Raw genomic sequence first — 15,888 nt, 5'->3', positions numbered from 1 at the left:
ATAACTCATATGTGGACAATAAGAAGTTTGGCACAATCAATCTTCGATAAGTTTTTGCTCGTTTTGTTTCCCCGCAGTTTTCTTTTTGTTTTATTGTCTCTAGGGCTTAGCCCCTCGTTTGCACACACATCAAAAAAAAAAAAAAAAACCTTCGATGACATGAAAATGTGATATGAATTTTACATTGGTTTCCTACAGTATAAAATGTTTATACAATAATTTAGAAAAATAAGAGAGTATCAGAGTATGTATGGTACAAGAAAATAAAAGTAGGATTAAATAAAAGATAGTGTAAATGGTATGTGAATGTAAGAGAAAATTTAATGAGACTGAATAGAATAATGTAAATATTGTGGGATAATAGGGATAAGATAATAAAAAAATATTACCAATGCAAATATGATTAAAAGAAAATATTAAGAACAATATGAAATAGATAAAAATAAGACGCTTAAAGATCATTATAAAACGGATGTAATAGCTGAAAGAAATCTTGACTTTCATGATCAAGAATCACGTGGTTTTAAGCAATAATAGAAAAATATGTGAACATAATAGGTGTATCGATCATTAAATTCTTCGCTATATATTGAGTGAGTTGTTGATCATTATTCTTCACTTTTACTTAAAAGCTCCCTCTAAAAAATATCAGTCGTCACACCTTAAAGAAGCCAACCAAATGGAGCCAAACGAAGACACAAAGCAACACATCAACAATGGCAAAGGGGGTTGGCTCAGCTCCTTCCTAGTCCTTGGTCTTTCTCTCTCTCTCTCTCTCTTAACATTTTATCTTATTATGTTTGATAGTTTTATATTATATGTTCAATACATATTCTTATCAAACTTGTCTTTAATTTAGAATTATTCCATGTTTAATGATTATGTTTGCTCATCCAATTATTTATATAATCTCTATGTTAGTTTTAAAAACTCTAATCTATATATTCTCGACAATTTTTTCATATACAAGTACATAATTATGATTGTACAGAAGAGTACACTCAATCTATTCTCATATTACAAAGTATTGAGTGAATACGGACCACCGTAATTCCACTCACCGAATTACGAGAATACAAAAATATTTCAAAAACTGATATATATAGTTCTTAGGGTTACATATAAGCATTAAATACACTCTAGAAAATTGTTTAAATTTAGAAAATCATGACAAAAACACACTAATTACACTGATTTACGCGTATTTTTGTCATGAGTTTCTAATTTTACACAATTTTTAACAGTGTAGTTAATGCTTATATGTAGTCCTTTAGCATTACCCTAATTTTAATGATGAAATTTTCAAATACTTTTTCAAAATATCCAAAAACTTATGCGGAGTATTTAAATTTCAAAAATTGAGATGTACAAAGACTTACAAGCAATGTCTAATAACTTACTTTGTATCACTATGAGTCGAGATTTATACACTACTTTCTCGTTTCATATTGCTAATTTATCCGGAATTAGAATGAACAAATTACAAATAAGCGAAATCGCCTAATTTTGTAGTTCTAATTCTTCTCCTTTTCCTATTACAATTCTACAATTTTTTTTTTTTTTTGGTCAATGGTACAAAACATAATATATTTTAGATTAAAATAATTAACAAGCTCTTACTTTTTAGCAAACCAAACTAAACAAAATATATAGTTTAGTATATATTTTAGTTTATAGTATAAAGTTTAGTTTGTTTTATAGTTTAGTTTATAGTACTTCAAGAAAAGTAGTACAAAACTAAACAAAATAATAAACTAAAATATATAGTTTAGTTTATATTGTAATTATAAAAAATAGTTTTAGTTTATAAAATATAATATTGCAATTTATAGTACTTCAATAATATATATATGTAATTAAAATATATAGTTTAGTTTATATTGTAATATAAACTAAACTAAACCAAACTAAACAAACTAAGTAGTAAACTAGTAATGTTGCAATTTTAAAGAGAGAATAATGTAAGTACAATTCAAGAAAATTATAATATTGTAATTCATTTTTTAAATCAACCAAAACTAATTATCTCCCAAATTTCATCATTCTAGCTGCAAATTATAAATGCCCTCGTACCGACAAAATGTGATGTTATTTTTATCCCTCACCTATGGTTCTCTGTCTTCCTCATCTTTTAAATATATAATAAATCAAATCAAGTCAAATTTGTTCATTTTTATTATTAAAATGATGATCAAATCAAATTTAATTTACTTTTAAAAGCAATCACAAATGTGTCCAATATTATTCAACCTAAGTGACTTTTAAACAACTATTTTGTTTGTTGAGTAAGGCACGTGATTGGAACAAGGCCATGTTGGTTCTTATAGGAAACAACCAATACAAAGGTATGTATTGTTTTTCAGGAACTTGTTGCTCGTATAGCTAGACTTGAAGGTAATTGAATATTATTTTATCTTGCTGTTTATATGGGATTAGAGTTGTACCACATGGATGTCATGGATGTCTTTTGTATAACTTTCTGTTATAGATGTCTATGTGGAACATACTCTAGGATAGATTGTTATCCAAGTTCCTTCTTGAAAATCGAGCTTTAAAATTGTCAATTTTTGTTTTCAAGATGGACTAATGTATTAGTTGTACTTATTTACATTAATTATATTTTTGGTACAACTAACGAGCCATTGTGCATTGGTTTTTGATGATTCTATGATGAGAAAATATATTTGTAAGCATTAACCATTGACAATGGAACTTAAGTTAGAAGTGGAAGTTCATATTAGATTTGAGATCATCAAGGGAACAAAACAACCACTTCAAGAACTCCAAGGTAAGCCATCATATCAACCAAAAGTTTTAAAAGTCATATTTTTACTGGTCTAAGACTACATGAGATATAAGTTCCTGTTCATCACATGACGGCATTAGATGAATTGAATTGATATATTTTTGGTATGAATGCAATATGTGAATTTATGAATTGATTAACTTATGGTTCTATCTTAACTTGTCATATTCTTGTATATTGCTTAATGGAACAAGACTTGATGGAACATAACATGAGTATAAAGTATTTTTCCCTTAATTTATGCCAAGTTGGGGTTCTTATGCATGTTAAACTTGAAGTAAAGAATGTACGCTTATTGTTTATGTGTCACACTTAGTTCTTGTGCTGTAAAAGACATACTCACTTGCCTAAGAGTATTAGAGGTCTCATAATAGAACTATGGGTGCTGTCAAAGACGAAGTTCCTAAGTTGCCAAAGGAACAATGGAAGAAACTTTGATGGAACAAGACAAGTAAGTTCCCAGACCGTTTGTATCTCACCCGTTTAAATTTCAGAGGGAACTAACCTATCTATTAGCCAACTTTCAAGCATCCACACCATATTTCTTCGAATTCAACATTATTCAACAACTTTTAGTTGTGTGTCCGTGTTGCGCTATACTTATTTCATATTTTCATATATTCTGAATTCTATTGACCCTATTTCCTTATCTTTTCATATAGCCATACTTCTTATTCTTAATTCCCATGTGCTCTAAGTTTGTTCATCATATTTTTATGGTTCAATGAAACGTGAAGAAAGTGATTACATGTTGAGGGGGAAGTTGAAGAAAAAGAAAAGAAGTAAGCACTTGAAAAGGAAGAAGAATGGTAAGGAACTCAGGGGGAATAAGGTAGGAACCAAGAAATCAAATTGGTTCATATTTGGTTGTGGAAATCAAGTGTATGAGTAAGTATTTTCTTCATTGATTTAAAATGTGTTATTCTAGGAAAGCATGCAAAATCTTTGTAATGACACCCTATGTTAAAAAAATAAAAAAAAAATAAAAAAAAAAAAAAAGAAAAGAAAAGAAGAATAAGGGTGATCCAATATTTAATTTCCTAGATATCTAAATATGAAGAATATTGACTATGTTGATGTCGTGTACTCGTATACTTGGTAAGCTAGCTAGTGAAGGGGTAATATTAAACGTTGAAGGAACTTGACTATGAAGCTGAAATCTGTTTAAGTTCCAGTAAGTAGAATGTTTCTCAAAGAAGTTGGTAGTTGAAGTAATGGAACTTGGTTATCAATTAGCAAGATGAATATATGTTGTGTTTAGTAGGAGGTTCAAGAGTATGAAATGAAGAACAAATGTGGTGAACCTTATCATCTCAAAGGGTCTAAACAAAGAGCACAAATTCCACTTCATGTTCCCTCTACTTATTTTGTTCCATATGCTTCTTTATATATCCTTTGAGCTTGCGCTTTCATTTGCCTATTCATACAATCCATTTCTAACTTTTTAGCTTTGATCTTTACTTGATTTTTAACTTCTTATTTGTCAAGTTCAATTAAGGGTTTTTGAAATTGGGCCTTTGGATTGTGAGTTGGAAATTAGTGTGGAAATAGTATCCAGTTTGAAAAGTGAGTACCTTGAGGCTTTTAGGAACAACATGTGTTTAACCATAATATATTTACTTATTATATGGTGGTAGGTGTGACATATGACTTTATGTGTGTGTAATTTACGGAAAACAAACTTGTGGAACAATACCCTTTTTGATAAAGACAAAAGGGGGAAAAATATGTATGATGCTTATGGTATGTAGTAGTTAAGTCTAAAGTTCTTACAACATGATCTTTGAAAGTATATATATTGATAAGGATGTGTATTGCTAAGTTTCTAACTATGTGAAGTTCCTGTGTATGTTCCTAACTTGTTCTAAATATTATTTCCTTGAAGAACTAAGGGGGAATAAATGTACAACGATTTATCCTTTAATGTGTGATAAGCATCATTAGTTTGTCATCATCAAAAAGGGGGAAATTGTTGAGTAATTAGGTTTTGATGATTGTAAACTAATGATGGTTATCTATCTAATGTGTTTGTTAAGTTGTGCATAGAAAGAACAAGTTATACTTGGAACAGGATACAAGGAACCTGAGCAGTCACATATATATATAAGGAACCTGAGCAATATATGATAAGCAATAGAGAAACAAGAACAATGATGAGTGTTATGGTTGATAAACACGATGATGGCTAAAGAACCATGAAGGTAACTATGTAAATAGGTATTTGCATATGTTAGCTTCATAAGGTAAGTACACTATGCATACATGAGTTGTATATGTGTAGGAGTATTTACATAAGCTTTAAGTTTAATTAGTTCTCTCACTTGAAGTTTGTTTATGACAAACAAACTTCAATCTAATGTTTCTCTTAAGTGTTTATGTGAAGACAAGAACTGACTTAGGTGAAGTCAATGGGTTGGAACATAGAAGAATTCAAGAGGAATAAGAGAGAATGAATGAACCTAAAGCAGGTTCTCCCATGAGAACCAAACCACGAAGGAACCTGAAGGTATTCTCTAACAAGATCCAGAAGGAACTTTCGGCAGGCTTTCCCACGAAAGCCGGAGCATGTTCCCTAACAGGTACATGAAGAGTTCCATGTTCCCTAACAGGTACATGAAGAGTTTCCTAACAGGAACTTAGTTCTCTAACAAGAACTATCTAAGTTCCCTAACGGGAACTTGCCCCGAGATCTAGAATACACCAATACTACAAGATTCCAGAACAAGAGTTTCAAAGAAACAACATGAAGATGGAGAAATTGAAGTATATCGCTCTAGGATTCATGTAAGTATGTTGGATATAAAATTCAGTCTGGAACAAGTCTAAAGAACCAAGGTGAACTCATGATAGTCAATGAAATTAGAGTTACTGACTTGTCAGGAACTCAGAGACTGTCAGAGTTCCGAAACCTAATCGGAACTTAGGTCTGCACGTCGTTAAAGGTCGCAGGTCGAATTTAATGATATAAATATTTACCTAATACGTACATATCTTTTAGGGATTTGGTTTTACAGAATAAAAATATTTATTTTCTAATAAATCCCTTTTGGAAAAAGATAAGTTATTTTTGGAAAATATTTTCAGTAAAATAAGTTTTAAATAAAATCTAATTTTATGGCAAGTATATCTTTTGTTAAAAGATATGGTAATTATATCTTTTGTAAAAAGATATGGCAAGTATATCTTTTGTTAAAAAGATATGGTAAGTATATCTTTTGTTAAAAAGATATGGTAAGTATATCTTTTGTTAAAAGATATATTAGTATATTTGAAAAATATAAGATTTAGATAAAATCTGATTTTATGGTAAATATATATCATTATTATTGATAGAATATATTCTTAACAAAAGATATATTTTTGGAAAACTTATTTTCGGAAAATATCTTTTATTTCTATCTTTTAATAAAACTTATCTTTTATGAAAAGAATAATTTGGGTGTACTATAAATATGCTCATATGTATTCATTCAAAGTTGAGGCTGATGAAGCTTAGTGGTCGTGCTTAATGGTTTCATCCTTCACCACGAAGCTAAATCAAACCTCCAGGTCGAAGTTCCAGTTCCAGCTAATTATTAAGAAATAATAGTGGAAGTAGAAGAGAAGAGAAATAAAAAGTACTTGTATGTAAGAGTATACAACAATTGATCCTAAAAAAAATAATAATAAAATTGAACTGTATTTTATTATATATTTCAATATTAGACACGTACTGTATCGGACCAAAGACACCACCCAATCTTCAGATGAAAATAATATAATCATAATATTTCATTTTTGTAGTTACTTTTGAAAATCGGTTTGAGCCTTAATTGAATTATTAAAATTTCGACTTTTGGCCTTGTGCAATCTATTTTAATTTCAAACTAATGATCGATTAATGTACACCGCCACCTATATGTTACTCGTAAGAAAGAAAAGTTACAATTTTTTTCAACAAATTAATGCTATACTTAGGACTAAGAGATTATTTTACACATCAAATCAAATTAAAAGGTGAAAATTTAATTTAAGTCTAAATATTGTTGTTTTCAATTTTATAATCCTATAGGTTAGCATTATTATATAATATGAGTAACATAATAATATTGGTATATGATTGTAGGAACAAGCATGGGATTAGGTATAGCATCGGGAGCATGGGTTTGCAACTTGATTGTGTTTCTTATCAGTATTTTCAATGTGAAGAACATTGCTGCTGCCCAAATTAGCAACATCATTAGCGGTTTCGTCAGTCTTTTCCCATTCGTAACAGCTGTTCTAGCTGATTCTGCTTTTGGTGCTTTCTCGGTTACACTTGTTTCTAGTATTGTTTCTTTATTGGTAAGTAATTAGTCCTCCAAACCTAAATATGATTTGAATTAGGGGGTTTAGGTCTTGTTCGTATGATGAGTAAAGTTGATCGATCAAATTAAAATTGGTATTATAGACTTAAATTTTTTTTTAAAGGTAAGATGAAAGAACTTACTGAATCAACACCTCTCATAGATAAAGATGAATAGACTTTAGCTTCCATTTAGCTTGTTCTAAAACACAATTCATTGTCTTCTTTTACCATAACCAATTATTGTAGACACGTTAGTGAGTATAAAAAAGGGTGGATTAATAAGTGAAAATGTATAAGAAGGTGATTAATTTATAGACGATGTACGAAAATCTCTATAATATAAACGAAGGCAGGGGAGGTTGTGGTTGGTGTCCTACTAAAAATATTGTAATACTCTTCATAGCTTAATGTTTGCATTGTAAAAAATGAATTGACATGGATGATAAAATAAATATGTGATGATTACAATTGAAGTTAAAACAAACGGTCATTTCACCAAATACTACTGAGTACTTAAAAAATTAATCAAATGCCATCGCGTTTTTCAAAATTCACCAAATGCCACTGAGGTTTAATACAATATCACCAAATGCCATTTCCGTTAGTTGACCGTCAGTGTCCGTTAGTTGACCCCACCACTTGCCACGTGTCACCTTCTGATTGGTTTGTTTTTTAAAAGTAAATATTTAAACAAAAATTAAAAAAATACCAAAAATATTTAAAAATATTAAAAAAAATAATTAAAAAAAAAAAACCACCAAATCCCCACCCACCACCCCTTCTACCACCCTCACCGGTAGGCCGCCCACCCCACCCTAAGCCCCTCCCTGCCGCCGAAGACCAAAGCCCCTGCCGCCAGCGACCCGTACCGGCAGGCGTGCCGGGGACCCCGCCCCATCCTCATTACCTCTCCGTCATCTTTCCACCACCATTAAAACCCACGTTCAAGCTCGAAGGCAAGAACACAACATGCTCATTTTTTCACCATTTTCTACAAAATTATTATCAAAATGCTCACAATCAAGAATGCAATAACATGGGACAAACAATTTCATCAAACAAGCATCACACGAGAAAGCCCCAAATCGATTTTTCAAAGGGGGTTTTCGAATTTTTCACAAATTTGCATGAAATTCGACAATGAACCAAGGATTATACATGGAAATACTTACATTGCAATGAGAAGAAGAAATTACACACAAATTGCAAAGAAAACTAGCGGAATTTAGTTCGAGCCAAAAAACGAGCACCCACGAATCGAAAAGGGTTTCGGGTTGTGTGGGTGGGTGGCCGGAAACGAAAAGGGGAGGGGAATGGTGTTTTGGGTGGGGTGGCCGGAAATCGAAAAGGGAGAGGAAGGGGGGTAGGGTTTCGGGGTGGTGGAGGAAGGGGGGTGGGGTTTCGCGGGTTAGGGGTTTGGGCTAGGGTGGGTGGCGCGACGGGGAAAGGGGAGGGGAAGGGGAAGGGGTGGGGGTCCGCCGGCCGCCGGCGCGCCTTCTGGTGCCGGCTTCGGCGGCAAGGGATGGCTGGGCCGGTGGCTGCTGGGGTGGTGGCTGGGGTTTGAGTTTTTTTTTTTATTATTATTTTTTTTAAAAAAAAATATTTTTGGTTTTTTTTTGGCATTTTTTAAAATTTTTGTTTAAATATTTATTTTTTAAAAAACTAACCAATCAGAAGGTGACATGTGGCAAGTGGTAGGGTCAACTAACGGTCAACTAATGGACACTGACGGTCACTAACGGAAATGACATTTGGTGATATTGTACTAAACCTCAGTACCATTTGGTGAATTTTGAAAAACGCGATGACATTTGGTGAATTTTTTAAATACTCAGTGGCATTTGGTGAAATGACCGTAAAACAAATCAATCACAAATGACAAGCTAAAATTTGGCACTAATGTTTCAATAACTATAAAATTTTAATTAATATTTAATAAATTTGGAAGAATTTCTAATACTATGTACGAATATTTTAAATTTTTATTATAAAATTTGATAAAATAATGCAATTACATGAGATTTAAGCTAAAATTTATTTCCTATATAGAAGGTATGAACAATATAGAAGTGGGAGGATGTAAGGAACATACTATAAGAAGTTATTTAAGCCTTTGCAATTTTATAAATACCTATAGCTCAATTTTTGTTATTCTAACTTACAGGGAGTATTTATGTTTACCCTTATTGTTACTATCAAGTCCTTGAGGCCACCTCCATGCCCTCTTCACTCAACTTGTGTACCTCCAACAACCTTCCAGAATTCTTTTCTCTACATAACACTTATACTAGCATCACTTGGTCTTGGAGGATCGCGATTTTTACTTGGAACCATGGGGGCAGATCAGCTTGATAATCCTAAACATCAAGCAAGATTTTTCAATTGGTTTGTTTTCGTCATATATTTTAGTTGGATAATTGGGTACACTCTTCTTATATATATCCAAACAAGTGTGAGTTGGGCACTTTCCTTCTTCATTGCTCTTGCTGCGAATATGATTGCTGTTGCCCTCTTCTTGCCTGGATCACGAATCTATCGTAAAATTCCACCTCAAGGAAGTCCTTTCACTAGCATAGCAAGGGTTTTTGTTGCCGCCTTCAAAAATAAGAAAATGGTTGATGATGATTGTTATCTTCATGAAAATCAGCACTCAAAGTTGTCTTCTTATGAAAAGCCTAGTAAAAATCTCGGGTATGCATTTCCACTCTACTTGTTATTGTCCTTGATTCAATTATTAGTCTTCCAAAGTCAATTATTTACTTAATTACTCCACTTTTAGTTATAATGTCATGATCTTTGCACAATTTATATATTTCCTCTGATTTGTATTAATTACAACACTTTAACTTTTGCATTATTCATATCTTTATTTTGATTATATATTCTTTTTTAATAATATTTAAATAACATATGCTGCCATGTAAAATATTTTTGGATTAGTCTTTAAGTATATTTTCATTATATTAACCTTTTATATATACTTTTTAATAATATATAATCACAAATATTTTTGGTTAAATTTGTGCATTGATATATGTGTCAATTAAAGTGTTGCGATAATTATAAAACGGAGGGAGTATTAAACATTGACTAAATCTTAGTTTATACTCAAAGGTAAGCGAACTGATAGGGTAATGTGGGATCTTGTTAAATATTTTAAAAATTTTAAGTTATTAGATTTATTTATATATTGGCCGGTGTTAAATTCAAAATGTAACCACTAAAAACATTATAAGATAAAATTCATCAAATGCACATCTTATCACGGTCAAGTTTGGGATATAGACTATAGAGGGTATACTACCTAATGTAGTACTAATTGGTACAATATCATGACAATAATCAAATAAGTTTAAACTTTTAAACTTTGATGTTTTATGTTGTTAAAGGTTTTTAAATCGAGCAGCATTGATAAAACAAGGTGACAACGAGACAAGAGATACCATAAAAAAGTCATGGAGCCAATGCACAGTTGAAGAAGTAGAAGATCTGAAGAAGCTAATCAAAATTATGCCACTTTGGTCAAGTAGCATCTTTTTAAGCGTTGCAGTCGGAATTATCATGAGTTTCACAGTGCTTATGGCATTAGTCATGGATAGAAGTGTTACTTCTTATTATAAAATACCACCAGCAACTTTCGTAGTCGTCACCTTCGTACTCACGGCCATCACATCCTCAATGCTCGATCGATACATACTTCCGACATACAAGAAACTTACTGGTCGTCATTTGTCATTTTTAACATGTATCGGAGTTGGACATGCTTGCAACATTCTTGCCGTGATATCCTTTGCTTTAATTGAGAGAAGACGACATAAATTGATCGAAGCCTATCACTTGACGGACCAACAAAATGCCGTTGCACCACTATCGGCCTTATGGCTCATAATTCCATTAGTCATAACGGGAATTGGAGAAGGATTTTCCTTTTCTCCGGAGGTGGCATTGTACTATCAAGAATTTCCGAAGTCACTAAGAAGTACTTCGACATCTATGATATCGTTACATATAGCTGCTGGCTTTTACATTAGCTCGGCATTCATCAATTTGGTTGGTCGCACAACCTCTTGGTTGCCTAATGATATAAACCATGGTCGCGTTGATAAAGCATGTTGGGTACTTGCAATTGTAATAACGGTGAACTTTGCCTACTTCCTTGTATGTGCTAGATTGTACAAGTATAATAACCCTGATTCGACGTCAGACAATAGCAAAACTATGTCTAATTGATTGAGATAAGGGTTTCGCCTTAATGTAATGGCTTGCACTTGATTGTTGTAATGTCTCTTCTTCTTCATCATTCACTTAACTTTGTCCCTGTCAATTAATTCTTTGCTTTCATTGTTTTTTCCTTTCAGTATTTAGTAGTGGACATTTTTTTTTCTTCATTGTACATGCATGAACTTGATACTCTAGGTTTGGAAAATTTGTCAAAAACCTCCTTATAAAAGCACTTTTTTTTTTGCGAAGTCATACCTTAAGCCGGAAAAATGGGGTCTGACTTTGTTTTTCGGCATTGAACCACACCCATGAAATCGCCCCCTCCTCAGCCCCACCCACGAAACTGCCTCCCCTTCTCAGCCCCATCCACGAAATCGACCCCTCCTCCTTCCACATCCCGGCAAAATCGGTGTAACACCCTATAAATTCCTTTCCTTTAAATACCCATTTTTGCCCTTTTTAAAATACGAAAAAGGAAAATCTAATACATTACCGCCACCGTTAACACGGCTAAGGCAAATATCAAAGACTCACACACAGCTGAAGACTACTTTTAAAGCCATTTAAAAACAAGTCATCTTAAAAAGTCAAACCAAACGAAAGTAAAAGTCAAACTAAGTCAAACTACAACTTGGAACCATTGTAGGCCCTTAAAACCCAATCAATATTTAAAACCTTTGCGTTAGTCTCATGATCATAGTAAAATAAATAATATTCAAAGCAAATAAAACACATCATGCATATTCCTATGAGAACTAAGCATGATTCGCTCTTCACTCATGCTCTTCATGACTATGCTTCATCACCTGAAAAACTTCTTTCTACTTGTCCCCACTACTCGTCATTCGTCATTACAAATGGGTCGTCGTAGGGCCAAGGTAAAGACAAGGCCAAACAAACATACAAACACACTATCAGCAAAGCTGAGTACATAAGCGTAATAAACACACTAACATGCTTCCAACCTATCATCACACAACTTACCTCGTTGCCTCTATTTACAAGCATACAAGACATTCAACACCTAACTAGACCAACACCAATGTTCATTTAATTTTGGTTACACATCGAACGGGTTTCCAACCAAATCTCTGCCTCAAATAAATTGAATTAAACTACACCAGGAGCTAACCGGGTAGGCAAATGTCACATGAAGTGACTGAACGTCCTGCGCATAATAATAATAATAATAAAAAGGAAAATACAGCGTCCTATACTCCCAGTAGAAGTTATGGTCAAATATAAAGTCGCATAACTCCCCCCATATGTTCATACTCAAGGTATATACATTCCAAGAGTTTTGGTGTGTAATCTCTTTCACTATACGTTATTTACATATTATTAGACTCAGTGATGACTCTCAAACCATAACACAATCAAACATTATCATTCATTCAAGCAATCAAACATACCAATTTAATTCTTGAATAATTAGTGACCACATAAATTTAATAGTTGAACCCTTTTCTACCTCAGTGACCTTAAACGCATAATGCGTCGCAAATCCTATCCCTCAGTGTTAGAAACACCTTAAGTACATATAATCACCGCAATAAAATTTATTCATGTGTACTAAGACACTTATTAGCTCAATTCCCATGCTTAAAGCATCAATAAAAATTATATAAACCATAATAAAATTCCTTTTTAATATTCCAAACAAAATTAAACACTTAGTTTAATTAAACATACTCTCTATCATGCCAATAATAAAAGTGTGGTTCATATCCAACATGCCAATATAATTAATTTCAATCACCAGTTCGCCATAAATAATTCATACACCACAATTCAATCACCAACATTAATCCAAATCAACAATTCCAACCAACACCCATCATGATACTACTTGGATTTAATTACACAAAGCCTAGCATGCCTCTACATATTCAAATAGTTACTAAGTACGCGAACGTACCTTGAATATGATCTCAAAATCGCCACGGCTAAATAAAATCACTCACTTGAAAGTCTCCTACAAACCAAAATTATAAAGAAGTATTAATACCTCTTCCACACAAATTTTCAGCAATATTTACTCTCTTTAAATCACTCATAAACCTTCCAAAATAATCTGAAATTTTATTTAAAACCCTTACTTTTATTCCCAATTAATGGGTAATTAAAAATCCTTTCAAGAAACTTAATTATAGCTTATATATAAAAATTCCAGAATTGTTAAGACTTATAAAATTGCTGTAATTTAGTTTAAAAACATTAATATCAATAGTTTTAATCAACCACAATCAAATTCCATCAATAGACATCAATTTAGAAACCTAGGGTTTTCAATTTGGGGCTTTTTAATTTAAAAATTAAATCTGAAAATTAATATACAAAATACTTATTATTAAGCATCATAAAATCATCACAAAACCAAAAAACAATAATTAGATTAGGGGTGGATTGAATCAAAAACAAAAACAAAAATAATTTTTTTTTTCGGAAAATCGCAACACCGACACCACAGCCGGCTGCTACCGCGCCTGCTGGTGGTGCCGCTGCTCTCACCGGCGCCTTCTAGTGGCTGCGGCGGTGGTCCGGCGGTGTGTGGTGGTGGCTGGCAGCATGTGGTGGTGTGTGGGTGGTGATTAAAATAAAATAAATAAATAAAAGGGAAGGGAAAAAATTAAGGGGAAAAAAATTAAGAGGAGAGAGAGAGAATTTACCTTTGGGTGCACTCTATCTTAGGCATATGATGGGTATTTATACCCCCTCTCATTATCCCTCCTACTTAAAATTCCTTCACTACCCTTAACGATCCCTTTCCTAGTCAAACTAGTATTTTGACTTTCTTTAAATATCATTGACTTTAAAAATTATCTTTTTATAAAATAATATGCCCCAATTTTTAAATTATAAAACAAAATATTTTCAAGATTATTAAATAATTAAAAATAAACTTTTTAATTAAGATCATTCTTTTTAAATTACGAAAAACCCTAAATAATTCATTTCGAATTATTTAAATACTTTAAGAAATACTTATTTAAATTAAAATACGTATAAAAATACGGGGTATTACAATCGGGCTTTAGGGTGGTTCGAGTGTAAATTTAGGGTTTGTGGGTGGAGGAAGGGATGGGGGTTAGTTCGAGGTGGGGGAAAGGGAGAGGGTGTTCGGGGGTGGGGGAATACGGAGGGGGTGGGTAATTTGGGGTGGAGGAAAGGGACTGGGGGTAGGGAAAGGGGAGGAGTATGGTCTCGGGGTGAGGGTTGGGATGTCATGGTAGGGTTATCGACGCTGACAGTTGAGGGGAGAGGGGTGGTTGAGGCTGTAGAGGAGGCTACTATGAAAGGGGAGGGGATTTTGGGGAAGAGTGAGCGCTGACCACCGTGAAAGAAGTGGATTTAGGGTGGTCAACGCCGTGAAAGGGTGGTTTTGTGGGTGGGGTTGGGGAAGAGGGCGGTTTTGTGGGTGGAGTTGGGGTAACGTAGTTAACGCCGGAAAACAGGGTCAAACCTCATCTTCCGGCATGAGGTACGACTTTGCAAAAAAAAAAAAAAAAAATGTATTAAGGTATGACTTCACCAAAAAAAAAGAAAAAAAGAAATTATAAGCAGGTTTTTTTTGACAAAATTTCCTATTAGTGGTTAGATATTTAGGATATTGGTTTATAGGTTTCATTTGCACTATGTGTATTCATGGTCAATACAATCTTCCATAATCATTATTAGTGGTTAGAAATTTAGGATATTGGTTTATAGGCTCACAAGTAGACCTGATTATTGGACAGGGTAGTCCAATGATAATAGGGTCAGGGCCAAGCTTAATTATAGGACTTTTAATGGCAAGGTCTTTAATGGACTTATTGGTTAAGGTCAATATGGGGCCAAAATATTTCTCCAATTTAATACATAAAAAAATTAGATGATATAAAAAAAAATTACATAAACATTATCGTATTCATATGTACTTAAATACGATTTTGTCCAATATTTATTTTAATTGATATTTTGTTGCCCCGTCCATTATCTACCCGCATTGGCCCGACCCGCTATTGGCCCTATAAAATGTGACCCTCTTTGACCCGATTCACAATTGACCCGCACCGAGCCTGACCCAACCCGTCCAATAACTAGGTCTACTCACAATTATGAATTTATTACCCCTCCTATCTTAATTTGACCTAAAATTCTATTACTCGCTGCAAAGTGACACATTTTTTCATTTTGGAAACTTTTAAACTTTCTACATATTTTAATAATATCACTCTCCTACTTCCTCTGATTCTTTATAGTTGTAACACACACTTTATCATGGTATTTAAGAAAAGTGGACCTCAGATGATATAACACACTTATAATCAAGCGGGCCATAAGCCTTTTTTTTAAAAAAAAAAAGGAAAAGAAAAAGAAAAGTGGGCCATGAGCTTTGAATAAAGGTAATAGTACAATTTTCGTCATAAAATCTTTATTTATAGTATGTTGCAACTATTGTGACATTTTCATTTTAATAAAGTGTGTTGCAACTATTTACAAATAGATGAAGTAAAATTTGGTAGTCATTCTTAAACATTTACATATAAAAGGA

General features: G+C 32.9%; 1 protein-coding gene across 1 annotated transcript; it reads left to right on the top strand.

Annotated features, from left to right (window-relative positions):
* Nucleotides 1–354: 354 nt before the first annotated feature.
* LOC110710271 (protein NRT1/ PTR FAMILY 2.7-like) lies at nucleotides 355–11,461 on the top strand. Its single transcript, XM_021888542.1, has 4 exons — nucleotides 355–755; nucleotides 6,912–7,129; nucleotides 9,298–9,824; nucleotides 10,523–11,461. The coding sequence occupies exons 1-4, from the start codon at nucleotides 680–682 to the stop codon at nucleotides 11,361–11,363; spliced, it is 1,662 nt and encodes a 553-aa protein (XP_021744234.1). The 5' UTR covers nucleotides 355–679; the 3' UTR covers nucleotides 11,364–11,461.
* Nucleotides 11,462–15,888: the final 4,427 nt, after the last annotated feature.

Source organism: Chenopodium quinoa, unplaced genomic scaffold, assembly GCF_001683475.1.
Source record: "Chenopodium quinoa cultivar QQ74 unplaced genomic scaffold, ASM168347v1, whole genome shotgun sequence".
Taxonomy (NCBI): Eukaryota; Viridiplantae; Streptophyta; class Magnoliopsida; order Caryophyllales; family Amaranthaceae; genus Chenopodium; species Chenopodium quinoa.
Note: the sequence above shows the minus strand (reverse complement) of the source record. Positions and strands in the feature narration are given on the sequence as shown.

What these genes read in the sequence shown, in the direction of transcription:
- LOC110710271 (XM_021888542.1), top strand. Translation starts at nt 680, where the DNA reads ATGGAGCCAAACGAAGACACAAAGCAACACATCAACAATGGCAAAGGG. An exon ending in CAGCTCCTTCCTAGTCCTTG is followed by an intron (nt 756 to 6,911) that starts GTCTTTCTCTCT and finishes ATATGATTGTAG; the next exon opens with GAACAAGCATGGGATTAGGT. An exon ending in AAGCCTAGTAAAAATCTCGG is followed by an intron (nt 9,825 to 10,522) that starts GTATGCATTTCC and finishes ATGTTGTTAAAG; the next exon opens with GTTTTTAAATCGAGCAGCAT.